Here is a 27,859-nt window from a genome sequence, read left to right as displayed (position 1 = left end):
GACCTGTTTGCTCTCCTGACTTCCCCCTCCCACTCAGATGCTACCACCCGACACACAGGAATATGTTCTGTGTTTTTAAAATAAAATCAAGGAGGAGAAGACCATGCAATAATGGTTTAAAAACCACACGTCCCCCATGGTTGTTTTCAACTTCGAGTTTCCTCTGTCTCTTGTTTGCAATGAAGGCTTGTTTTGAAAAGGAGTATGAATTCTTTTAACACAACCTTTGTTGGGAAAATGAATTACCAGTGGTTCATTTTATGCCGAGCCTTTTGTCATCACCATTTATAGCTATTCTGTTTATTCACTTTGTGAGAGCCATTCTGAGAGCTGATGAATGTGTTTTATGGGAGAATATAAGAGCCCTGCAATTTGTTTTGATTGGTCTCCATTTGGATTCGTAGTGAGCAGGTGCCATCATTTGGAATTGGTTTTGGCAGTGCTTTCATTATATAAATATTAGATGCACGAAATGAAACTCATTTAAATTATTTTCGTCAGTGAGAAAAGGAGAACTTTATGTTGATTGCAAGATATCATACTTCTAATTTTATGGTGTCTGGGCATACAAACGTGTAACATACCGTGTGTCTGAACATATGTATGTACCGGTGGCTTCCATTGTGCAAATATTTAACATGTGTGCTTTCTAAATTTCTTTGAGAATTTATGCAAATATTCTTTAAAATTATGCAAATATTCTTAAGGAATCATAAACTCAGGTTTATTTTTATTATAACAATTGTTTCTGGTCTGAAGAGTATAGACACTTTGGAAACTATGTCAAGGACTGTCAGTTTGATATATTTTTGTTGCTTGTATTCAAGCCTCAGAAAATAACCCATCATGTTTTTAAACCCTGTTGTCTCCTGATTTTTTTATTATCATTGTTGCTGCTTTTGTACTGTTATGGTCAAAACCACAGCACAAAGATAGCACACTTGTCAAATGTGCTGGAAGGAGAACAGCAGTGCTTCCTGCCATCCCAGTAAGACTATGTGGTGGGCTGACATTCTCCTGAGGATGCTTGCTAGGTTTTCATGAATCATATACATTTTCACACATTTGTTTTTAATCAGGCAAAAGATCGCTTATGATCAGAGATGGGGAGATATCAGGAGATCTTTGATCCTGTGAGTTATATCCCAAACTATGTATTGTTTTGGATTAATTTTTTTAATGATTTTTTTTATTTGAAAGGAAGAGTTAGAGGGAGGAACGGAGAGAAAGAAAGAGAAAGAGAGAGGGAGAGATTTTCCATCCGCTGGTTCATTCCCTTGATGGCCACAACAGCCAGCACTAGGGCCTAGCCAAAGCTAGGAACTTCATCCAGGTCTCCCATGTGGTTAACAGGAGCCCAAGTACTTGGTCCATCTTCCACTGTGTTCCTAGGTACATTAGCAGGGAGCTGGGTCAGAAGTAGAGCAGCTGGGAATGCAATTGGTGCACATATGGGATGCTGGCATCACAGGCAGCAGTTTCACCAGCCCAAGGAGTAATTTTTTTCAAGTCGTATTTTGATTTACAAGTTCTCGAATGTATGGAGTACTTTGAGCTGTTCTGATGGCTGTGTGCATTGTGTAGTGATCAAACCAGGGTCATTAGCTCATCTATCGCCTCAGACATTGTTTCTTCCAGTAAGTTACAATGCAAGACTGATGACCTTAGAAAATACCCATGGAAGTGTCAACACGCTCCTTCCTGCTGCAGCACCCGTCTTTAAGCAAGCCGCAGTGAAGCCGGCGGGGCGTCTTCCCCACATTCTGCCTCTCAACCTGCTGTCCATGCAGACTGCTTCCAGTTCTGAGTCTGCTTCCGGTTCCTCCTCAGTGAATCTTTTAATGACCCACACAGGCAGATGTGCGCAGTTCTTCTTCCAGAATCCCAGAGTAGAGTACATGAAACATAGTTGTTGACATGTCCTTGTCTCTGGTTGATGTGACTTCTTTGATGATTAACTGTCAGCAAACTGTCTTTGCCATTAAAGAGCCAGGGCCAAGCTCCCTGCCTGACACGTGATGCTCAGTAAGTGCTTACTGAATGAATGGAAGGGCGGATATATTTGCTATAAGGTGGTGAACATGAACTCAGATGCATTGTTAAAACAGAAACGATGAGCATTAACACACAGGTGGGACCAAGGTCTGATTTACCTTTTAATTGCCTTCTCTTTTGGAAGATGCACTAGGGAATGTTAGCATCTCCAGCCTGAATGGCTTGAAAACAATGGACTATGACGTCCTGGGGAAGCTCAGCTCCCATTGGACAGATTGCTCTCATCATGATCAAGTAATTAATAAGTCCTGGCCTCAGTTCAGAGAGGATTTGAGGTGAAATTTGGCATTGGCTTCAGTCTAGAAGCACTGAATGGACCCAGTACAGTTGATGGTAAAAGAGAAGCAGACAGAGCGGCCCTAGAACTAGTCTTCTGAGGCCTCGTCCAGTGTTCTTCCCAGCAGGCCTGGTTGCTTCATGAGATTTGAGGTCTCAGAACTCTGGATTAAATCTCAGCTCTAGGCTTTCTTGACTCCAGGCAAATTGTCCAAAGTCACAGTCTTACCCACAGAAGGGGCTGCAATATACCCTGTCCACAGGGAAGTGATCTCTGTAAGCTCTTAACAAATTCCCCGAGTCCTCAAAATAGAAGTGTTTGTAGCAGCTCCTAGCCACCCTCCCAATCCCACATTTGTGTCCTTGATACATCATCACCCCATATATGCTTCCCCACTTTCATTGCAATGTCTCTTTCATTCTGTGGCCCATCACTGGCTCGAATGTCCTGACAGCATTCCTCTCTTGTCCCTGTTCTACATCACAGGGAAGTCCTCTGCAGGGTGCATTCCTCAGGCTCTACTGGGAGCAGATGGTTTTCAGCTGGTTGGCACAGACAGGGATTGACAGGTGGAAGGAAGGAGTCCGGATCTTCTCTCTCTCTCTCTCTCTCTCTCTCTCTCGGGTGTTGCCTCTTACAGTGACTGTGTCTTCTCCACTCCTCCAAACATTCTGCTTCTTCTATGACCAACTTCTGCCAGTGAATTCTCACCTTGGCATTCTGGCCTCCACAGACACCTCTGGCTTTTGAGGTCTGTTAACACCACCTCCTCTTGTTTTGCATCTGGCCCTAAGAGCGGTAGTGGGGTCCTGTTGATGTTAATTTCTGATTCATCACTATTCTCTGCTTAGCTTTTCTTATTATTTTTTGATTGTATTTTTCAAAGATTTATTTATTTATTTGAAAGGCAGAGTTACAAAGAGAAGGTGAGAGAGAGAGAGAGAGAGAGAGAGGCAGAAACAGAGAAGGAGAGGATTTTCCATCCTCTGGTTCACTCCCCAAATGTTCAAACCCCACCAGAGCTTCACCGTTCCAAAGCCAGGAGCCAGGAGCTTCTTCTGTGTTTCCCACGTGGGTGCAGAGGCCCAAGGACTTGGGCCATCTACTACTGCTCTCCCAGGCGCATTAACCTTAGTTAGCTTTTCAGCTAATCCATCTCTCTGATGACCCATTCTGTGTATTAAATTCCCTCTCTATCACACCCAGAGTGCTTTCTGTTTCCCCTAGGAGACCCTCATACATCTCTTGATATGATAAAAATCTCTTCATTGCTTTTACTCATCAGAGTAGCTTAGATGGGCCCAAACCTGTGAAGCATGCTGAAAATACGGGCTCCCTGGACCCACCACACAGAAGCAGTGATTTGCTTATTTCAGTATCTGGCCTAAGAGTCTTAATTTTAAAAATGCTACCTAACTGGTCGTGATGGCCAGCACTGGTGTAGAGAATAGCAAAGCCAGGCTGTCATAGCAAAATTAAAAATGACTGTGTCCTATGGACTTCATAGACAGTCAATGACAAGTGTCAGAACAGCACAGGCTGCACTGAGGAGGGTAAAAAGATTATTTGTAAGACAATGAGGTCACGTGTGTGACAATTTCACACATCAGTGTTGCTCAGTAAAAGATACTATCTTTCCTTTCCTCAAAAAACATAGGGGGCAGGCACTGCGGCACAGCAGGTTAATCTGCTGCTTGAGATACCTGCATGCCACAGAGTCCTGCCTGCACCCCTGCTTCTGATCCAGCCTCCTGCTAATGCGCTTAGGAGACAGCAGATGATGGCCCACATATTGAACCCCTGCTACCCACCTGGGAGATCCAGATGGGCTTCCTGGCTCCTGGCTTTGTCTTGGCCCAGCTCTGCCTGTCGCTGGCATTTGGGGAGTAAACCAGTGTATGGAAGATTTATCTTTTCCTGTTACTCAGCCTTTCAAATACATTTTTAATAATAAAAATGTAGAAAGTTACAAAACAGTATAAATTACTTATCCCTCAGGTAACATAATCCAGGCCCTAAATACCAGGATAGATAAGCAGTCAAGAAAATTGTTGCCTGGTGCATATTATTGTCAGCTGAGCTGATGACTCATCAGTCTAACCATATGACACCATAAGGTAGCTCTGATTAATGTCAGAAATGATTTTTGAAAGTCAGCTCTAACTGGGAGCCTCATGTCAGATCACTTGTCAACGCATTTCTTGCAGGAGCCTCATGAGTAAGCCCTGATGAGGCCACTGGAGTTTCTGCATTCCAGGCTCTTGCCAATCCCTATAACCCTGAATCCTACACTATACAATTCCTATCAACAGGATGGTGAAGAGGAATAATATTCAGAGTGCTGACTGAAGGATATGCAGTGTTAATTCGTCACTGAGCTGGCCTAAATTTTATTCATGATTTATGTCACATCATCAGATAGCTGCCTTCTGAGCAATATTAATCCTTATGAGTTTCTTGACTGGGGAAGGTGGATGCAAAAAAAAGAAAAATTTATCATTAAGGAATTTTTAAATGGTGTTTTAAAAAAATGCATAGTTTTCCATATGGAGAAAAGTAGTTGGTTACCAATACAGAACCTCAGACTCTGTAAACTGGGAAACAAGAAGACAGCAATTTGTAATTTATAGAGAGATGAAGGAAAAGGACTGGGTCATGAGTCTTGGACTGACAGAGATGTGTTCCTATAGGAGGACAAAATAAAGACATTCCCAAGCATGCAGTGACTGTGCCACCCCTGAGAGAACTACTGCAGGTGTTTGAACCAAATGAGACTTGGATCAGAACAAATATGTCAGGATGGGAGGAGGTGAAGGGCCAAGGCAATGGTGACAGCAGTGAACCTTGCACAATGCATGCTCAAGTGTAAATGCATGGTGATCATGTGACTATGAGCTGGCATTTATTGACTCAGATCTCTTAATCCCTTCTAAATGACATACTGTGAGGAGATGTTCAGTAGTCTGGGGTGGAACAGGCAATCAAGAGTAAGAATATTCCAGCCATCTCTGCCTGTTGCCAAGGAAGAGAGACGAGGTGTTGTGCACTGGGTTCTTGGGAGCAAGTGCTCAGAGTTTTGGATTTATGATGCTTATTTGGAATTAGTACCTAGGTTATGACTTGAATTACACTCCCTGTCCCCCCAAAATGTTGAAGTGCTAACCCCTTGTAGCTGTGTGCCTGACTTTTTTTGGGAATAGAGTCTTCAGATGTAATTAAGTCAAGATGAGGTCACAGAGGTGGGCCCTAGCCAGTGTCACTGGTGTCCATATGAGAAGAGTAAAATGCCACTTGAAGACAGGAGTACACAGGGAGAATGCTGTTCGCAGACAGAGGCCAAGACTGGAGTGATGCAGCCACAGCCAGGAGCTGCCCAGGACCCATGGCCACTACCGGCCGCTGGGAAGAGCTTGGAAGGAGACATTCTGAGCAGAATCTCAGAGGGAGTATGGCTCTGCTGGTACCTTGATTTTTGGACTTCTGACCTCCAGAACTATGGGAAAATCAATTTCTGTCATTTTAAGCCACACATCTGAGGTAGTTGATTAGTAAACTAAGAGGAGGAGGGAAGAAATGCAAAGCCAAACACCCATGCAGGATGCTCACTGCCTGGACTGCCTGTTTGGAGAGGGTATGTGGCTGTCTCCCAGAGCCTGAGACCGAGGAGAAGGCAGACCCAGAAGTTGCTGACAGCTTAGGGTGTCTGCTGGCCACAGTCCCAGTGGTGGCCAGCCTTCCCTCCTCCAGGGAGATGTGGGTGGCAGACTCTGTGTCTACCACGGTGGATGATGTAGACTCGTGTTTTTCTTTAATAAACGGAAAGGTAACTGACAAAATAAGCATGAAGTAAAAAAAAATTCACTTACTAGAAAGAATGGAATTGTAAGCTTAATTAATCCAGCACAAAAAGGAATGAGTAAGAATATTGTCACAACAACTGTCCAAGTAGACAAATATGGCAGACACAAACCAAATATAACCCTTGTCACATGGAAGTATATTTTTTGAAGTCTTGTTGTAAATAACAAGGAGTCTTTGATTAGAAAAAAACAAAATTCCAAGTTTAAGCTATTTATGAGAAACACGGGTGGGACAAAATAACCCAGAGGAGCTGATGATTAAGGCAAATGCAAAAAAGAAGGAAAGCCAAAAATGGAGATATTAGCATCAATTGAGGCAAAACTCAAGACCAAACTTACTGAGTAAGAAAAACAGATATTTTTAAGGATAAAGAATATAATTTACAATAACATTGTTACAGGCATTTCCTTCATCTGTTAGACAAAATAGTTACAGAATGTTGAGAGAAGAAGTCGAAATACAGGAGAACTGATAAAATTATAATCATTTTAGAGAATTGGCTATGTTTCTTTCAAAGTTTGACAAAGTAGACAATTATATAAGATGGTAATTATGTAGGACATTTTACCTCATAAACAGAGGATATGCATCTTCTCTTGTGTCTATAAAACATTTACAAAAACTTTATTTGGTTGTCGGGAAAAAATGATGAATTTGGGGTGCAAGGGAGATGCTTGGCTCATCTGGCAATGAGAGCATAGTAAGTGAGATGTAAATACTTGAAATTAAGAAAACCTCTTGGAGATGTTTTTTGCATCAAATTGAAAATCAAATGCAAAATGGCCAATTATCTGGAAGTTAATTAAATAAATAGAAGTCTTCACATCAAAACTTACAGGGAAATTGTTAAGGTGTTCAAGAATACGTTATAGCTGAAATATTTTAGGTACTTTTTTTTTCAAGGAATAGAAAGTCAACCAAGTATTTTATCTAACAATTTTCTCTAAATCCACAAAGGAAGGTATTGTGAGCAGTGAAAGCTTAGATTAATGGGAATGGCCACAAACAAAAAAGAGGAATCTGACTAATTAAAACACATAAAAGCAGTATTAATACTATATTACATATATATATATATACACATACATACTACTTTAGGAATAAAAGACATTATCCAGATCTCAAAAGGATTTTAAAAATTCATCAAGAGAAGAGTATGTGCAATGTTATGGTAAAAAATTTTAACACCTATAGAAAATTGATGGTTTTCTAACAAATTATAATTTACCAAAATTTGATCCAAAGGAGGTAATAAATCCCAAGATATGAAAAATTATGGGAAAAAAACAGTGCATATGAAGATAGAAGGCCTTCCATTTTATGAAAAGTATCAAGACCTTTATATCAAAATCTGTTAAAGGTGGCACGACAATTTTTTTTCCTACTAACAACAGTGATATCACTCACAAAAATGTCCTTTGAAAAGGTTAGCAAGTCAAATCTAAGTTGAGGTTTGTTCTAGAAATGTAAGGATGATTTTGCACCGTGAAGTCTCTCAACATTGTTAGTACAGCAGAGTAAAGGAGAATGTTGATTCTATCATCTGATACTGAAAACACCTTTGATATTATTCAGTAGACATTCCTGTTACAATCTTAAAGTAAGTTAGAGTAGCAGAAAGTGCTCTTCCACACTTACTGCAGCTCTGTTCACAGTAGCCAATGTAGCTGCTCTTAAGTGGATGAGTAGATACCAAAGAAAATGCAGTATATACACACAATGGAGTACTACTCAAAAACAAAGAATGTAATCCGGACATTTGCAACAAAATAGGTGGAATTAGAGATCATTAGATTAAGGGAAATTAGCCAGACACAAAAAGTACCACATTTTCTTGGGTATGTGGAAGTTTGTGTGTATGTGTGAGTATGATTTTTTTTAATGTGTAGATGTCATGTTATTTGGTATGTAGGTGTTTATAAATGTTGTCTTCACTAAGTTATATCTCTTATATTATTCTTACCTTCATTTTAAGATCTTTGTCCATAAATCCCATGTTATATGGTATTACTATATTCACTCCGCTTTCAGAAATACATGTGTGTATCATTTACATATGAAGCAAATATGGCAAAATGGTACAAACTGTTAAGTGCAAAACAAAGGTAAAAGGAAAGAAAGAGCCCAGCACATTACTGAGCCCATGGAGCATCATGGCGGGTGGATGGTGATTACTGAAGGATTATGTTGTAAGTGCCTGGCACTTCCATCTCCCTATTGCTGTGACCCAGTATTGTGTTAGAGTTTGGTGACTGCAAAAGGAAATGAAATTGAAATAAGCTGTGCCAGTGCTGCAACAGAGACTCTCCCTGAAGGCTTCTAAAATTCTGTAAGGGGATTTGAACAGTAAAAAGATCATTTATAAAGCTCTTTTTTTCCCCCTTATATGAGCTAGTTTGAAAACTCCCTATTTAAATGAGTGACAGATGAATGTATTTAGGAGTGAATTTAGTAAAACATGAGACAAATACAAAAAATAGGATTGTAGTAAAAGATGTAAAATAACTTTTGAAGTAGTAGAGAGCTATCTTTTTGAATAGGAAAATTTTAAATTCTAAAAGTAACAATCATTCCCAAATGTGTGTGAGTGGTAGGGAACCAAGTACTAGAGCCATCACCTGCTGCTTACAGGGTGTGCAGAAGGAAGCTGTAATCAGGTGTGACACCAGGACTCAAACCCAGGCGCTCTGATACAGGATGCAGGCATCCCAAGTGTTGTCTGAACTGATACCACCTGCCCCCAAATTGCCAATCTTGAAAGAAAAATATTGAGTATGGGAAGCTTGTATCAACAGATATAGAAGACTTAAAAGCCATGTCCCTGCACTTAAAACAGTCTGATATTCACCCAGCAATCCACAGGTAAGTCTTTTGAACACAGTCGAGTCCATAAATAGATTGAGGTGTACAGGAAAACTGTAAAGCTGGTGTGTCTTTCCAAAAAGGAAAGGGACTATAAAGTAAAGGGTGTGGGGCAATTAGCGGTCCTTCTGGAGAGGATTCTATTTGGATTAGGTTCCATTTGGAGTAAAGCTCTAATGTTAAAATTCAACCGCAGAGGTGGCGTTTGGTAAACTACTCATTGAGACTCTCACATCAGACATCAGAGTGCCTGCGTTTGAGTCCCAGCTCTACATTCAGCTCCCTGCTAAGGCATCCTGGAGAGCTGTGGGTGACGGCTCGAGTGCTTGGGCCCCTAACCCCCACATAGAAGACCCAGATGGAGTTATGGACTCTTCACTTCAGCCTGGCCCACCATGGCTATTGCAGGCATTTGGGGAGTGAACCAGCAGATGGAGAATATCGCACCTTGTCTGTCTGTCTGTCTGTCTATCTATCTATCACGTTGCCTTTCAAGTAGATGAAAATAAACATTTTTAAAAGTAGTCAAAGGGTATGAACCACAAATGTAAATTACCAGCAAACTTGTGAAAAGGATCAGCCCCGTTAGTAGTGTGAGAATTAAAACAACTGAAACACCACTATCTACTCATTAGATTGGCAAACAGCATGTCCATGAGCCAGTCCTATTCTGTTAGACTGATTCTTTGAACCTTTTCCCAGGAAGAAATGTAGCAATAGTCATTCAAATAGTTAATGTGCCATCAAGTTTGGTCCCACAGTTCCACTCTTCGGACTCTCCCCAAAGAAATAGAAGTAGAACTTTAATGGTGTCTGAATGAGACTAGCCAACCTTGGAAACAGTCTGGGTGTTCATCTACAAAGGAGTGGGTTAAACAATGTATGTCCACCTTGTGGAATATTACTCAGTTTTAAATTAAGTAGATGTATAGATTTGAAAAAAAATGTAAATTAAGCTGCTAGATAAAGTGGTAGAAACATGTATATATGTGTGTATAAACAAGCACGGGGAGGACCTCGCAGGGCTGTGTGACAAACTTGACATTGAATATCTCCGGGAGGTAAAGGTAGGACTTGATTCACCTTGACTTTATATCTCCGTGCATTTTAAAACTTGATTGTGGTAAGCATGTGTCTCTCCCATGTAAAATGTAGTTGTAACAGAAGAGGTGTGTTGAACTGTTCTCTGAAGTTATGTTGTGTGAACGACCTAGTGAAAATCACAGTTGATTATCATGGAGATCATACTGAAAAATTATCCTCATGTCACAGAGTCTCCCCTCCGAAGATGATGGGAAAAACTCTGCTCCAGCCTCCATCCCTCCATAACTGTGGTTCTTATGGGCACCGGGCTTGCTTTTCTCTCTTGGACAATGAGTGTCTGGCAGCTGCCCATTTCTGCCTTTGCTAACAGAAATTTAAGAGTTGAATAGGACGTAGTGCGGTTTATTCCATGGCCAGACCAGGCTGCGTGGCTTACATTCTGCAACCGACATCATCGTGTTCCTCACCTGGTTTCTCTCTCATGTTCCCTCCCTTCATTTAGTTTATCTGATTATGCTGTGTGTATCCCTATAGCCACCACTGATCCTTCTGGGGAGATGACATAGGGGCATGAAGAAAGAATGACCAGAGCTTTCTATTTTAACAGGAACTTGGGAAAGAAAACAGTCTCAACAATGAACAGGCCACCCATCACTACCAGCTACAGATGACTTGCTGTTTCATTCTCAAAGGTAAGAAAATAGGGTCTGTATTTTTAATGAATCCTGACTGAACCAATGTAGAGCCCTTTTTAATATTAGATTTGGGAAGTTTTCAGAAAGGTCATGGATTTCAAAATTTTCTGACAGCAAGACAAATTTATCTTTCAATTCCACTTTGCCATAAACTTTTTAAAGTACTCTCATTTATTTACCAGTATTCTAAAACATATATTGAGCTTGTGAGCAATAACTTTGTCATTATCAAATTTAAAACAAACACCAAGCACACAGAAACTGGAAATCTTGTGAGATGACAAAACGCAGGAGATGTAGTCTCTGCTGTGAATTACTGTGCATTGTCGAAGTTTTTAATAGCATAAGTATTTCTTAGTTTAAAGGGAGCATTGCTCACTGCAGAATACTTGTAGAATAAGTAAAACACAAAAATGAAAACCTAAAGCATTCAGAATCTCCAAGACTTCTGTGAATGTCTTGCCTCCTTCCTTTTATGTGTACATAGAAATGGACATGATTATAATGATATTAAACCATTTTTTATGGGGCAAATATTTGGCAGAGTAGTTAAGGTGCCACTTGGAGCATCCACATCCCAGTATGTACCCAGGGAGGCAGCAGATGATGGTTCAAGTACTTGAGACCTTGCCATCCACGTGAAAGACCCAGATTGAGTCCCAGGCTCCTGACTTCAGCGTGGCCGAGCCCTAGCTATTGGGGATATTTGAGAAGCGAAACAGTGGGTGGAAGATCTCTTTGTGTCTATCCGTATCTCTCTGCCTTTCAAATAAAATGAAAATAAAAAAAAAAAATTATAGGCCAGCGCCATAGCTCACTTGGCTAATCCTCTGCCTGTGGTGCTGGCACTCCAGGTTCTACTCCTGGTCAGGGCGTCGGATTCTGTCCCGGTTGCCCCTCTTCCAGGCCAGCTCTCTGCTGTGGCCCGGAAAGGTAGTGGAGGATGGCCCAGGTGCTTGGGCCCTGCACTCGCATGGAAGACCAGGAGGAGGCTCCTGGCTTCAAATTGGCGTAGTGCGCCAGCTGTGGCAGCCATTTGGGGAGTAACCAACGGCAAAGGAAGACCTTCTCTCTCTCTCTCTCTCTCTCTCTCTCTCTCTCTCTCTCTCTCATTGTCTAACTCTGCCTGTCAAAAAAAAGAATTATAAAGCCATGTTTTTACCCATAGTTACCCTGACTTCCATCGTGACAAATGATGTATCCTAAGTGCCGTGGAAACAGAATAAATGTAGGAAACAACCGTCAGCACTGTGCCCATTTTAACACCCCTGTCGGGGTCCATCCCCCAGCATCTCATCTGCCTCTCCTAGTGCAGCCCTGGTTATTAGGTGTGTGGCCTGAGTTAAACAGCACTCTCCCAAAGAAAACCTTGGACTCTGGGTGAGAGCTGGTGGCCTTGCTTTATCCCAACTACTTGCTGGGAATTTATTTATTTTTTTGTAATAAAAGTTTACCCAGTTCTCTTCATTCTTCCTTATTGGCAAGGCAGGAGTGACTTACAAGGAGATAAATACTTTTAAAACCATGTCATCATCCATCCTACACCTGTGCCAATTAGTCAACCTCTCATTAAGCTGATTTTCTCAAGCACCCCTCAGAGCTGCTCTTGAACTCAGTGTCTTAAAAGCTGTCATGTCTTGGAAGCGCAGTGACTGAAATGGCGTTCTTCAGCGACGACTTCATCTATTGTCTGCACTCCACGCTTGAAGGCTTGATTGTAATCCTGAGTCTGAAATTACAGAGCCTTTGAGGCATTTTCATTCCCCTGGTATTTTATTCAGAAATTGCAAAAATACTGTCATAGATACTAGAAAAATCCATTTTTCTTTAAAGGAATGCAGCAGATACCGTGTGGGAAGCAGGATTGTGTGAAACATCTGCCCTTGAAGACTGCCTGTTTTCTTGGGGACAGATCGAATGGACACAAATAGAACTGAAATACTGAAGAGGGTGTGTGATAGGTGGGCACTGATAGGGCTGTGGTGGTTGGCTCTCCTGCTTGCAGTTTCTGGGGTATTTTTAGCAGCATCAAGTTCATGGCAGTGTGAACTCAACTTAGTCATTTAGTTCCAGTTCAGACAAATGGCTGGCAAAATCTTTGGCTTAGCATACGCTGTGTTGGTCTCAGGTTTGTTGTCACTGTTATTATTTGAAAGGCAGAGACACAGAGATCTTCCATTACTGTTCACTTCTCAAATGCCCGCAGAAGCCAGGGGTGGATTAGCAGGAAGCCAGAAGCCCAGAACTCCATCCTGGTCTCCCACTTGGGTGGCAGGGATTCAGGCAGTTGAGCCGCCCCTGCTGCTTCTCAGGATGCACATTAGCAGGAGACCAGAATCAGGAGCAGCGCTAGCACCTGCTCCAGGCACTCTTTTATGGCATGTGCCAATCCCAAGTGGTGTCTTAATTGCAGCAGCTAATGCCTGTCCCAAAAAGGCAGCTCTAAAGCAGGCTTCAAAGGATTAGCCCAGCGTCTTAAGTTTTATTCCTCCTTGGTGTCTGAAAGACCTTTCGTGTAAATTTAGATGCGACCCTTAAATATTGTGGTTCCCTCATTACGATTTATCCTTACTTGCCACGCAAATAACTGCCTTTAAAAATTCATATGAATTAAAAGTTAAATGTGAAAATCTTGTTTAAAAACAAGAACAGCACTGGATTGAACATCTCATCTCTCCCAATGAAAAAGATTTTATCTGAAAGCCTTAGAAGAATTCACAAACATACTCAGTAGTTTTGAGTATGTCAAATTGTAAGACTTTTCCATATCATCATTATAACACAAGTTAAAATGCAAACAGCAACATGGAAAAATTTTAATGTGTATGGTATAAGCAGTAACCTTAAAGTAAAAATCATTAAGAAAGGTACTGATGTTAATAACCCTGGTACATAGAAATCAATAAATACTAAGACCCCAGTAGATGGACTAAACAAGGGAAAACTCAGAGGAAGGAATATTAAAAGCCAAATAAGATGTGAAGACACTATTAGCCCTCACTAGGAGTTTTCAAAGATGCCACTTTAAGTCAGAAGAAGCAGAGTAGGCGTTTGGTCTAGCAGTTAAGATGCTGGTTAAATCGTCTGTGTTCTGCATTATGTTTGATTCCCTACTCTGGCTCCCCACTCCAGCTTCCTGCTGATGCAGAGCCTGGAAAGCCCAGATGATAAATCAAGTAATTTATTTCCACACCCTTTGTAGGCATCTGAGGAGTAAAGTAAGGGATGGAGGCGTTCTCTGTCCCTCTGTCACTATGTCAGTATCCCACATCTCAGTGCCTAGGTTCAGGTGCTGGCTTGGATCCCACTTCCACTTTCCTGCGAGTGCACATTCTAGGAGGTAGCACATAATGGCTGAAGGAATTGGGTTCCTGCCACCCATGTGTGACACCTGGAGCTAGTTCCCAACTCCTGTTTTAGGCCTGGCGCAGTCTTGGCTGTTGTAGATATTTGAGAAGTAAACCAGCTGATATGATCTCTCTCTCTCTCCCCATCTCAAATAAAATAAATTAATAATTTTAAAAATCAGGAGATGCTTCTTGCACCTGTTACATTAGTATGCATGTGCAGTTAAACAAGATCCACTTGTTCCTGATATGAGTGTGAGTGGATACATTCTTGTAAAGAAATGTAGCAATATGTAGTAAGAGCTTTAAATTTTAATAACATGGTATGCCTTAATAATTCTAGGAAAGAACTCAAGAAAATTGAGGTTAAAAATGTCAGCGTAAAACAATAGTTATTATTTTCTTTGCAGCCTGAAAACCTTTGTACTGTCTCAGCTATTTCTCAATACTAGCACTGTTCATTAAAGTGTTAATAGACAATGGTATTCACATCATGGTGAATCTTGCAACTAGAAAAAATGATGGTTCTTACAAAGAGAATTTTGTAATAAAATGAGAAGATGTTCATTACATCATTGTACAGTGAAAATACTGGATAAGATGATATTGTACTATTTTTCATATGGGAACACCTGCCACAAAAGGAGTGAACTGATAGGCCGAGATGTGAACAGTGCAGTTGCCCAAGGGAAATAGAATTCCATATGATCTTTTTTCTGATTTTTAGTTTTTGGTACTTTCCAGTTATATTTACAGTAAGCATTTATAAACAAATAGGTTTTTTTTTTTTTTTTCCAAAATGGCTTTGTAGAAACTTAAAACATATGTTAGGGACTTGGACATCTGAATTATGTCCCTCGGGGCATGTGAAGTAAAGTATATTACCAACATGAATTTTTCCCATTTTAAAAATAATTTACTTTTTGAACGCTAAGAGTTTCCAGTTAACAGTGATGCATGTTTATGAGTACAGTGAAATATTGCTATACATGTACACAGTGGGTACCAGTCAAATCTGAGTGATTAGTGTCTTCTCTTTGTCTTTGGGGTTGGAGCCTTGGAGCTCCCTTCCTCGTGTTCAGAAGATCTGTGATAGATGATCATGAACTACAGTCGCCCCACTGTGCTATATGTTGCTAGGAACATATTCCTTCTGTCTAACTCTTATCTGTTACCTGTTATCCAACCTTTGTCTATACTTAACTACCTCTCTCACCTTTTAGTAATTACTATCCTGTGTTGAGGTTGAGTTTTTTTTTAACTTCCACATATGAGGGAGAACACGTGGACATGTGATATTGTCTTTCTGTGTATGACTTATTTAATTTGCATGATGTCTTCCAGTTCCATCTACTTTGCTGCAAATGATGGAATTGCATTCTTTTCTATGTCTGAATCATATTCTTTTGTGTTTAGATATCACATTTCTTGATCCATTCATGTGTTAATGGACACTTCCGTTGATTCCATATCTTGACTTTTGTGAATTGTGCTGCAATAAATATGGTAGAGCAGGTATCTCTTTGATACAATGATTTCATGTCTTTTGGGTATATACTCAGTAATGGGGTTGCTCTATAATATGGTAGTTCTATTTTTAGCTTTTTAAGAAATCTTCATGTTGTTTTCTGGTTGTACTAGTTTATATTCCTATCAACAATGTGTGAGAATTCTTTTTTTCTCCATATAGTCTCCAGCCTTTTTGTTACTTTGTGTATTTTTTATAAAATCAGTTCTAACAGAAGTGAGTTAGTATCTCATTGTGTTTTTTTTCTCCCAGAAACTTTTTATTTAAGGTGTACAACCTTCATGCATTTCAAAAATACAACTTTAGGAACATAGTGATTCTGCCCACTGTACCCACCCTACCACCTGCACTTCTACTCCTCTTCCTCCTCCCTCTCCTATTCCCATTCTTATTTTTTACTAAGATCTGTTTTCATTTACCTTTATTTTTTTGAAGATTTATTTATTTACTTGCAAAGCAGAGTTATGGAGAGGCAAAGACAGAGAGAGAGACAGAGACAGAGAGAGAGAGAGATCTTCCATCAACTGGTTCACTCCCTAAATGGCTGCAACAGCTGGAGCTGGACTGATCTGAAGCCAGGAGCCTGGAACTTCTTTTGGGTCTCCCACATGAGTGAAAGGGCCGAAGGACCTGGGCCATTTTCTACTGCTTTCCGAGGTCAGAGCAGAGAGCTGGATCATAGGTGGAGCAGCCAAGTCTTGAACCAGCTCCCACATGGGATGCCAGCACATGGGATGCAGACAGCAGCTTTACCTGCTATGTCACAGTGCTGGCCCTATTTTCCATTAACTTTAAACCCATAAGATTAACTCTGTACTAATTAAAGAGTTCAACAAATAGTATGGAAAAAAATTTGTTACTCAACAGTGGAGGCAAGGGCTGTTCAAAGTCATCGTACAGATCAGGGAGAACATACGGTGTTTGTCCTTTTGGGACTGGCTTATTTCACTGAGTATAATGTTTTCCATTGGATCCATTTTCTAGAGAATTACAGGATTTCATTTTTTTTTAACTCTATGTAGTATTCCATGGTATACATATCCCTTAATTTATCCAGTCTTCAGTTGATGGACATTTGGGTTGATTCCATATCTTAGCTATTATGAATTGAGCTGCAATAAACATGGGGGTGCAGATAACGCTTTTGTTTACTGATTTCATTTCCCTTTGGTAAATTCCCAGGAGTGGGAAGGTTGGGTCATATGGTAGATCTATACTGAGATTTCTGAGTATCTCCATACTATCTTCCACAATGGCTGGACCAGTTTACGTTCCCACCAACAGTGGATTAGGGTATCATTTTTCCCAAGTCCTTGCCAGCACTTTTTGTTTATTCATTTCTGTATGAGAGCCATTCTAACGGAGGTAAGGGAAACGTCATTGTGGTTTTGATTGGCATTTCCCTGCTGGCTAGTGATCTTGAGCGTTTTTTCATGTGTCTGTAGGCCATTTGGATTTCCTCTTTTGAAAAATGTCTGTTCAAGTCCTTTGCCCATTTGTTAACTGGATTGTTTGTTTTATTGTTGTTGAGTTTCTTGTGCCCTTTATATACTCTGGGTTCTTAATCCTTTATCAGTTGCATAGTTTCAAATAATTTTTCCCGTTCTGTTGGTTGCCTCTTCACTTCGCTGAGTGTTTGTGTTGCAGTGCAAAAGCTTCTCAATTTGATGTAATCCCATTTGTCAATTTTGGCTTTGATTGCCTGTGCCTCTGAGGTCTTTTCCAAGAACTCTTTGCCTATGCCAATATCTTGTGAGGTTTTGCTAATGTTCTCTAATAATTTGATGGTATTGGCTCATAGATTTAGGTCTTGGATCCATTTTGAGTGGATTTTTGTGTAAGGTGTAAGGTAGGCGTCTTCCTTCATACTTCTCCTTGTGGAGATCAAGTTTTCCCAGCACTATTTGTTGAAGAGACTGTCCTTGCTCCAAGGATTGGTTTTAGCTCCTTGGGCAAATAAAAGCTGGTTGTAGATGCTTGGCTTGATTTCTGCCATTTCTGTTCTGTTCCATTGGTCGGTCCATCTGTTTTTGTACCAGTACCAGGCTGTTTTGACTATAACTGCCTTGTAGTATGTCTTGAAATCTGGTATTGCCGTGCCTCAGACTTTGTTTTTGTTGTATAAGATTGCTTTAGCTATTTAGAGTCTCCTGTGTTTCCATATGAATTTCAGCATTTTTTTCTATATTTGAGAAGAATGTCCTCGATATTTTGATTGGGATCACATTGAATCTGTAAATTACTTTTGGTAGTATGGGCATTTTAATTATACTGATTTTTCGAATCCATGCACATGGAAAATTTTTCCATTTTTTGTGTCTTCTTCTGTTTCTTTAATGTTTTGTAATTCTCATCATAGAAATCTTTGATGTCCTTGGTTAAGTTTATTCCAAGGTATTTGATTTTTTTAGTAGCTATTGTGAATAAGATTCATCTTTGAAGTTCTTTCTCAGCCATGGCGTTGTCTGTGTATATAAAGGCTATTGGTTGGCCGGCGCCGCGGTTCAATAGGCTAATCCTCCACCTAGCAGCGCCAGCACACCGGGTTCTAGTCCCAGTCGGGGCGCTGGATTCTGTCCCGGTTGCCCCTCTTCCAGGCCAGCTCTCTGCTGTGGCCCAGGAGTGCAGTGGAGGATGGCCCAAGTGCTTGGGCCCTGCACCCCATGAGAGACCAGGAAAAGCACCTGGCTCCTGGCTTCGGATCAGCGCGGTGTGCCGGCTGCAGCGCACCGGCTGCGGCGGCCATTGGAGGGTGAACCAACGGCAAAAGGAAGACCTTTCTCTCTGTCTCTCTCACTATCCACTCTGCCTGTCAAAAAAAATAAAACAAAAAAATAAAAAATAAAGGCTATTGGTTTTTGTATGTTGAATTTAGATCCTGCCACTTTTCCAAACTCCTTTTATGAGTTTCAGTGGTCTTTTAGTGGAGTCTCTTGGATCTGCTATATATAGAATCATGTCATCTGAAAATAGGGATAGTTTGACTTCCTCCTTCCCAATTTGTATCCCTTTGATTTCTTCTTTTTTGCCTAATGGCTGTAGCTAAAATTTCCAGGACTATATTAAATAGCAGTGGTGAGAGTGGGCATCCTTGTCTGGTTTCGGATCTCGGTGGAATGTTTCCAGCTTTTCACAATTCAGTAGGACACTGGCCATGGGTTTATCATAAATTGCCTTGATTGTGTTGAGGAATGTTTCTTCTATACCCAATTTGGTTAAACTTTTCATCATGAAAGGATGTTGTATTTTATCAAATGCTTTTTCTGCATCTATTGCAATAATCATATGGTTTTTGCTGTTCATTTTCTTAATGTGATGTATCACATTGATTGATTTGTGAATGTTGAACCATCCCTGCATATCAGGGATAAATCCTACTTGGTCTGCGTGAATAATTTTTCTGATGTGTTGTTGGATTTGATTAGCTAGTATTTTGTTGAGAAGTTTTGCATATATGTTCATTAAGGAAATTGGTCTGTAGTTTTCTTTTTCTGTTATATCTTTTTCATATTTAGGAATTAAGGTAATACTGGCTTCATAGAAAGAATTTGAGATGATTCTCTCCCTTTCAATTGTTTTGAATAGCTTGAGAAGAATTGGAGTTAGTTCTTTTTTAATATCTGGTAGAATTCAGCAGTGAAGCCATTCAGTCCTGGGCTTTTCTTTCCTGGGAGGGCCTTTATTATTGGTCTGTTTAGGTTTTCTATGTCTTCATGGCTCAGTTTTGGTAGATTTTATGTGTCCAAGAATCTATCCATTTCTTCTAGGTTTCCTGATTCGTTGGCATACAGCTCTTTGTAGTAATTTCTGATGATTCTTTATATTTCTGTGATGCCTATTGTTACTTTTCCTTTTTCATCTCCAATTTTACTGATTTGGATCTTCTTCCTGTTTTTTCTATTAGTTGGGCCAATGATGTGTCAATTTTGTTTCTTTTTTTCCAAAAATCAGCTCTTCATTTTGCTGATATTTTGTATTTTTTTTTCAGTTTTGTTTATTCTCAAATTTTAATTGTTTCTTTTCCCCTAATAGTTTTTGATTTGGTTTGGGGGTATTTTTCTAGATCCTTGAGATGCATTAATAGCTCATTTATTTGGTGTCTTTCCAATTTCTTGATGTAGGCACCAACTGCTATAAACTTTCCTCTTAACACTGCTTTTGCTATCCCATAAGTTTTGATATATTATATTGATATTTTCATTTGTTTCCAGAAATTTTTTATTTCTCCTTTGGTTTCTTCTATGACCCACTGTGCATTCTGGAGCATGTTGGTCAGTTTCCATATGCTTGCATATGTGCTAGATATTCTTGAATTGTTGATTTCCAGCTTCATTCTATTGTGGTCTGAGAAGATGCCTGGTATGATTTTGATTTTATTGAATTTGCTGAAACTCGCTTTGTGGGCTAGCATGTGGTCTATTCTAGAGAAAGTTCCATGCACTGATGAGAAGAATGTGTATCCTGCAATTGTAGGATGAAAAGTGCTATATATATATCTGTTAGATCCATTTGGTCTGTAGTGTCAATTAACTCTGTTGTTTCCTTGCGGATTTGCTGTCTGGTTGATCTGTCCATTGCTGAAAGTGGGATATTGAAGTCCCCCATTACTATTGTATGAGAGTCTATATCTCCCTTTAGATCCATTAACATTTCTTTTAAATAGCCAGGTGCTCTGTAATTAGGTGCAAATATGTTTATAATAGTCACATCTTCCTGTTGAATTGACCCCTTAATCATTACATAGTGCCCTTCTTTGTCTCATTTAACAGTTTTCATGTTAAGGTTTGTTTTTTCTGATGTTAGTATGGCTATACCAGCTTTTCTTTGGTTTCTGTTAGCATGAAATATCTTTTTCCATCCTTTCACTTTCAGTCTGCATGTATCCTTTGTTGGTGAGATGTGTTTCTTGTAGGCAGCAAATAAATGGGTTTTGGTTTTTAATCCATTCAGCCAGCCAGTCTGTGTTTTTTAACTGGAGAGTTGAGGCCATTTACATTCAAGGTGATTATTGATAAGTAATGACTTACCCCTACCATTTTTCCATACATATTCCTATTTTTTACTTTGGATTTCCTTTGTACTTTCATTGAGAGATTTTCTGCCTTTACCTTCTTTCATAGTGATGACTATGTTTCTGTGTGTAGCACCTCCTTAAGCATCTTTTGGAAGGCTAGACAAGTGGGCAAATTCTTTCAATTGTGTTTGTTATGGAAGGTCTTTATTTCACCTTAATTCATAAATGAGAGCTTTTCAGGGTACAGTATTCTGAGTTGACAGTTTTTTTTCTCTTAAGAGTTGGACTATATCTTGCCATTTTCTCCTAGCCTGTAGAGTTTCTGATGAGAAGTCAACTGTGAGTCTAATTGGAGGTCCTCTGAAAGTAATCTGATGTTTCTCTCATGGACATTTTAGAATCTTTTCTTCTTGTTTTTGGAGAATTTGACTACAGTGTGTTATGATGAAACTCTTTTCTGGTCATGTCTATTTGGGGTTCTTTTTGCTTCATGTACTTGGATATCCCTTTCTTTCTCTAAGTTGGAGAAGTTTTCTGCAATTATTTCACCAAAAAAGGCCTTCTAATCCATTCTTTCTTTCCATGCCTTCAGGAACTCCTAAAACCCGTATGTTGGGTCATTTGATACTTTCCCATAAATCTGACACTGTTTTTTTTTTTTTTTTTCCAATTTTTCTTCTTCTTCTTCTTTTTTTTTTTTTTTTGTTGGTATGACTGTAAAATTTCCAGAGATTTGTCTTCTAACTCCGATAATCTTTCTTCTGCCTCATGGAGTCTATTTTTTATGCCTTTCCACTGCATTTTTTATTTGATCTATTGAATTCTTCATTTCCACTATTTCATTTTGATTTGTGTTTAAAATCTCAAAATCATGGGAAAAAATTTCATTCATGTCATATATAGATTTCTTTAATTCCTGGATTTGCTTCTGATTACTTCTGGGCAATCCTACAATCAATTTTTAAAATTCCATTTCCAGCATTTCTTCAATTCAATTCAATTCAATCTTCACATTCTAATGTTGAAGTGTTATTTGTTTCTTTGGGGCCCTCATGTTGTCTTCCTTATTCTTGTATCTTGAATTTCTACATTTATTTTTAGGCATATGTGGAGATACTTCTTGCTTTTTTTCCCCCATAATGGCTTTTATCTTTGGACTCTGCCTCTGTGGCTTAGTGGAGTGTCTGCTCTTTCAGTGAATATCCAGAGGTATGTGCTAGGTGTGGTCAGAGAGCTCTGTTCAGTGCTCCAGAGTGAGGGGAATGTCCACGGTGACACCCAAGTTGCATGTGGTAAATCTCCTCTTTTTTTATTTTTAATCAGAGGGGAGGTTTGATCAGCTCTTTTGATGTAGTCACACTCATCTCCTCTCCTCCAAGGAGACCAGTGCTGGTGTGCCAGCCCCATTGGGTACCATATTCATCTGTCCTGCCACAGGAACCACACAAAGGATCCATGGAGTCCTTGGTGTGAGCATAGATCCCACAACAATGACTCTCACCAGGGAATCAGGGAGCCCCGAGTGTGTGGTACTGCCCCCTGTGACTGCCCAAAGACCCAGCCTCACCTTGCACTCTCACACACAGCCTCAGTGTTTTCACAGTCCTAACACACAAGGCTTCCACCGTCACGGGCACCCAGCTCCCTGTCAGTTCTCCCAGCCAGACTCAGGAGTCTGCTCTTGGCTGATTGCTGGGGACATGGATACGGTCTGGCCCAGCTGTTATGTATGTCCAAAATGGTGTCTGCCCTCTTGGCTATTTACAGGACGCCAGTGCCCGGTGGCCAGGGAGAGAGAAATGTTCCTCCCTTTTTCTCCTCTAATTTGGAAGATACACTGTTCCCCACGGGCTCCAAACCAGGCTCACACCAGTCTCTTCCTGCATCTTTAGCACCAGCGGCTTGGGCTGATGCAGTTTGGTCCTACTTCACTCTCCAAAGCTGGTGCTGAGGCTCTCGGCTGCTGGGTCCTGAGCGGTGCTCATCCACACCCTCCACGCACATCCACAGTGTCTGTTTAATTTGCATGGAATTTTCTCCCTCACTCTTCGCTGAGATTATACTGTCTACACTTTTTTTAACTATCTTCCCTTAGGCTAGAGCATTATGCTCCCTCCCTGTTTGGCCATATTGGCCATATTCTCATTGTGGTTTTAATTTGCATTTCCCTCATGGAACTGAACATTTTTTCATCCATTTGTTAGTCATTTGTATTTCTTCATTTGAGAAATGTCTGTTCATATCCTTTGCTGATTTCTTAATTTCATTGAGTTTTTGTTATTGTTGACTTTTTGAGTTCCTGTTGTATGCTTGATATTAACCCTTTGTCAAATGAATGGTTTACAAATATTCTCTCCCTTTCTGTTGCTAACCTCTACAGCTTCTTGTTTTCTTTGCTACACAGAAGCTGCTTGAGTTGATCCAGTCCCATTTGTCTAGTTTTTCTTTCATTGCCTATGCTTTTGAGGTCTTAGCCAAAAGCTACCAAAATGATTTACAAGTAAAGTTTATTTTTGAAGCATTGACTCGCACAGATTTTTTTTTTAGTATTCTGAGAATTTCTTTATTCTTTTCTTAAAACTTACAGTAATGACAACAAAAGCAGAGTTCACATGCACCCTTGAGTTAGCATTGCTAAGATGTTGTATTTCTGAGTAAAGTTTAAACTCAGATGGGCACACTCTTCTCTTGCAGATGTCGTCTGCTGCTGAAAATGGAGATGCAGCACCTGGAAAACAAAATGAAGAAAAAACCTATAAAAAGGTGAGTGTTTTATTTTCTTTCTTTCACTTGGAAAGAGAAGCACTGAGTTATTTCTTGGTCAGATAGTGTGGCTGTGGGCTTCTACTTCCTCCAAAGCTGCTGTAAGTTGCTCTCTGTTTCCTTTTGGCTCTGTAAATACCAGAAGCCTGGTGACTTAAATGACACTTCTGTATTATCTTGGAGTTCTGTAGGTCACAAGACTAACCTGGGCCTCCCTGGGCTGAGATCCGGGTGCCACATTCCTTCCTGGGAGTCCAGGGGGAAAGTCTGTCACCTTGTGAGTGTCCAGCTCCTGCATGCTGCCTGGGTTCTCTATGCCATGGCTCCCTGCCATTTCAAAGCCAGCAGTGGCCCTGGAGTCTCTCTAAGGCTCTGTTACTCTTTAAAGGACCTATGTGATTACTTAGTGCCTTCCTGGATAATCCAGAAGAATTTCTTTTATTCACCTGATTAGCAACCATAATCCCCTTAACCCCTTCTTGCCCTGTAACATCGTTTGATCTCAGTTCCCAAGGATTAGGGTGTGGGCTTCATTGGAAGACATTTTTCTGTGTGGTAGCATGATAGGGAATATTAGAGGAAGGTGGTTATTTGAAGACCCTAATTCCTAAGAAGCGGGCTCTGTGCATATGTAGTGTACTGTGGCTGGTGTTAGAATCCTTTATTTTTCTTACTTCTCTTCAGTAGACTTTTAAAAATCTACTTTTGCCTCCTTTACCTTATATAAACTTCTAAGATTTTGTGTCTTCTGCCCATTTAACAAAAATCACTTTTTCCAGCCTTTCCAGTGTGTCTTACCCTACCACTCTTTGATTTTTTTAGATTCTTGGCTCCTAGCAACCATACTAATGTTCAGAAACATTACTGGGTAAAGCATGTTCCTAGGCACCATTACTCCTTATTATAAATTGACTATACATTTTAGCTTTTAAAATATTTTTTTCTTCTTGCCCTCTTTGGAGTAGGAGGTTTGGAAATTGAAGTTTTATTATACTTGAAGTTTCTATATTTCATTTTCCTTTTATTGTTTGGTGGATAGCTAGGGAGAAGCTTTGGCATGAAGTACATGGATCTTCTGGTTTGACCAGATTCTGGAACTGACACGAGGGACTTCCTATTCCATTTCCATGTAGGAGATGTTGCCCTTTTTCCTTGTATATCTTTTTTATCTGACTTTTCCAGCCAAACCTAGAAATATCAACAGGGTGATTGTCATTCAGAGTGATAAAGTGATTGGGGACAGTAGGGTGAGGTTGACTCCGAGGACTCACCTTGCACAGTGCACTGTTACTGATTTTTAGACACAAGTAAAACCGAATCCTGTTTTGTTTATCCGAAACTGCTTGTGAATTCAGCAGAGCAGGAGGCCAACACAGAGATGGTTCAGTTGCCAGCTGTTATTACTTCAGGTCACTTGTGGGCAGTGTTCAGGAATGACATGAAGATGTCCTGAGATTCTAGGCTGAATTCTGACCTGCAGGAGCTCTATGGTGATGCAGAAGTAGTAGAAAGAATATGACCAAGGCATCTTAGAGTTGCTAAGTGTGCCCTGACCCTGAATTTATTAAAGCAGGATTTCAGTAATATTTTAGATATGGTTCTGTGATTAATGTCACTTATTGGGTATTTGACTCAGCAAGGTTATAAAAACTATGAATGAGATTCTGTGGTATGAAATAATTCCAATCAATATAGCAGACTCTGGGAAGCTGAGGGAGCAACAGTGACAATAGTAACCCAACAGGTTTTTTTTAGTTTTGTTTTGTTTTTTGTAATGTGTGCTAATGATAGAAATCTTTACCATGATCTCTAATTTTAGAAAGGATACTCAGTGGAGGGAGAGAGATGTGGTCTCTGAGAAAAACAGCTACAAACACATAAACAATAAAACCAGCATAACACCTAGAGCTTTAATGCTCAATACATAAAACATTGGTGAACACAGCGAGAATGGATCATTTAAGAACATGTTGCTTTACTAAGAGTCCAGCGAATTACTCAGTTTAATTCTTCATTAAGCAGACTGGTCATCAGACTGGAGAAGGTATTAATGGTGGAGTCAGGAGAGGTGATAATAAGAAGCACGTTGGCTATTGTGAATATGTTTGTATCTCTATCCAGATAAAAGGACTTGACCTTAGTGTAGAGGAAACCCGTGAATGTGAACTTTGAATGAATTTGTGAGTGTAAAACATGGGAGATAAGCAGATGTTATCACTATTATCAAAAATGAAGGAAAGGTTGATTGTGGAATCTAGCTGGTAAGACAGTCATGGGACTCCACCATAATTTGAGCATTATTACTAAATAATATGGTTTATTTACATTTAGAGAAGAAATGCATGTCTTTCACAAACCTGGAGAAACTGAGCAAGATATAGTTGTTAACTCCATTTCCTATTGTGAAAGAATCATTAAATTAGTTAAAGATAAGGAGAGTGTTCAGATTGAACACAGGGGGCAGCACTGTGACATAGCAGGTAAAGCCACCCCCTGCAGTGCCAACATCCCATATAGGTGTTGGTTTGAGTCCCAGCTGCTCCACTTCCAATCCAGCTCTCTGCTATGGCCTGGGAAAGCAGTAGAAGATAGCCCAAGTCCTTGGGCCCCCTGCACCCATGTGGGAGACCCAGAACAAGCTCCTGGCTCCTGGCTTCGGATTGGCACAGCTCTAGCCATTGCAGCCAATTGGGAAGTAAACCAGTGCATGAAAGGCCTCTCTCTCTTCTCTCTCTCTCTCTCTCTCTCTCTCTCTCTCTCTGCCTTTCCTCCTCTCTCTGTGTAACTCTGACTTTCAAATAAATAAATAAATCTTAAAAAAAAAAAAAAGCGTCTGTCAGATTTTGTGGTACCCCTTCAGACAAGATGGAGAAATGTGAATTAAATATTGTGATTACTGTGTTTGCACATGGTTGGGTTACAGGTGCCAAAGAAAAGGGGTTTGGGCCAGCGCCGCGGCTCACTTGGCTAATCTTCCACCTGTGGCGCCGGCACCCCGGGTTCTAGTCCTGGTTGGGGTGCCGGATTCTGTCCCGGTTGCCCCTCTTCCAGGCCAGCTCTCTGCTGTGGCCCCGGAAGGCAGTGGAGGATGGCCCAGGTCCTTGAGCCCTGCACCCGCATGGGAGACCAGGAGGAGGCACCTGGTTCCTGGCTTTGGATCGGTTGTGGCCCCTTGGGGGGTGAACCAACGGAAAGGGAAGACCTTTCTCTCTCTCTCTCTCTCTCTCTCTCTCTCTCTCACTCTGCCTGTTAAAAAAAAAAAGCGGTTTTACTCTTTCTTCACTTGGTATTTAACAGCAGCATGTGTGAGTGGCTCACGCAATAGCATTTTGACCCAGGACCTTAGTGAAAGCATGCAAGCTGTACTTTGCAAACAACAAACTAAAAACGCACTGAAAATGTTAGCTAACAGAATGTGTGTCAGCAAAGCCATGATGTGTTTCATTAGCTGTGTCCCTTCACAGATACCTTGGAGTCAAATTTCCTTCCTGGTCCTGAAGCTCTGACTCTCAGGTGTGCACCTGTTTGAAGAGCTCTGTTCATGGTTGTGGTTTTGCTTCTGTCTCAAGCCAATCTGTGGATCCCAGGTTAATCAATCCCTGGTTGTGCTAAGAACAGAGAAGAAAACAAAGAGTTCATAAGGAACTCACGGTCCAGTGGGGGAGGCAAGATAGGAAAAGGCTTGTAGGTTTACAGTACTCTATAATGAGGTGATCAAAAGGAGAAAACAGCATGAGTTAGGGTTAACCAGCAGGCTTCAACTTTCCTTCTGTCCTGAGCTCCAGATCTATTGGACAGCTGCCAGCAACACTCAGCATCATGAATGCTGTGACTTAGGGAACACTGAGTGTTCATGGAACAATTTTATACTCTCTGTGTCTATTATTTGCACATGGTTATTTAGGTTGGCTGCTTTTTGTTCTTCCACTTGACCATTTCCCTAATCCATTATCAGTTTTGGCAAGCCCAAAAAGAATGTTGAGAATCAGCAGTAATGTTAATGCCTTCAGCTAATGGCTCAAATAAGAAGTTTGCTTTTAGCTGTTTAAAACAAACATGTTGCCTACTAAGGTAGACATTTGTGGCTGCCTGGCTGTATTTGCACAGGAGGCACTTGCATTCTCAGTTAATTTATTGTCTTCTGCAAGAGTTACAAATGCAAAAGCCTACAGGGGCCAGGCAGATAATGAGAGTGAAATCACGAGGAGGACCTTGGTAGACTGGAGAATTAGTGCCTTCTTTGAAGAGGGCAGGTGGCACTCAGCCCAATTAACAGAACTATGCCTGAATGCTCACCTAGGACTGCCCGATCGCCTCATTTTTTTGGGAAACCAGAAATAGGGATTTTGATGTGTAATCTCCCAAGTTTCAAATGTCAACAGGTATTCAACTGATCTTTGCTAAACATCAGAA

The 27,859-nt window shown here is 40.5% G+C and overlaps 1 protein-coding gene across 5 annotated transcripts in view; it reads left to right on the top strand.

Moving 5' to 3' along the window:
- Positions 1-27,859, top strand: part of PIP5K1B (phosphatidylinositol-4-phosphate 5-kinase type 1 beta) — a 393,421-nt gene that overhangs the window by 181,619 nt on the left and 183,943 nt on the right. For all 5 annotated transcript variants that reach the window (XM_051846326.2, XM_008256190.4, XM_017341676.3 and 2 more), the window contains 2 exons: positions 10,707-10,791; positions 23,378-23,446. In XM_051846326.2, the coding sequence (XP_051702286.1) occupies positions 23,378-23,446 (69 nt within the window). In that variant the 5' untranslated portion in view covers positions 10,707-10,791. The remainder of the gene's footprint in view (positions 1-10,706; positions 10,792-23,377; positions 23,447-27,859) is intronic.

This window comes from Oryctolagus cuniculus, chromosome 1, assembly GCF_964237555.1.
Source record: "Oryctolagus cuniculus chromosome 1, mOryCun1.1, whole genome shotgun sequence".
NCBI lineage: Eukaryota > Metazoa > Chordata > Mammalia > Lagomorpha > Leporidae > Oryctolagus > Oryctolagus cuniculus.
The sequence above is the reverse complement of the archived record's forward strand: the minus strand, read 5'-3'. Positions and strand labels throughout refer to the sequence as shown.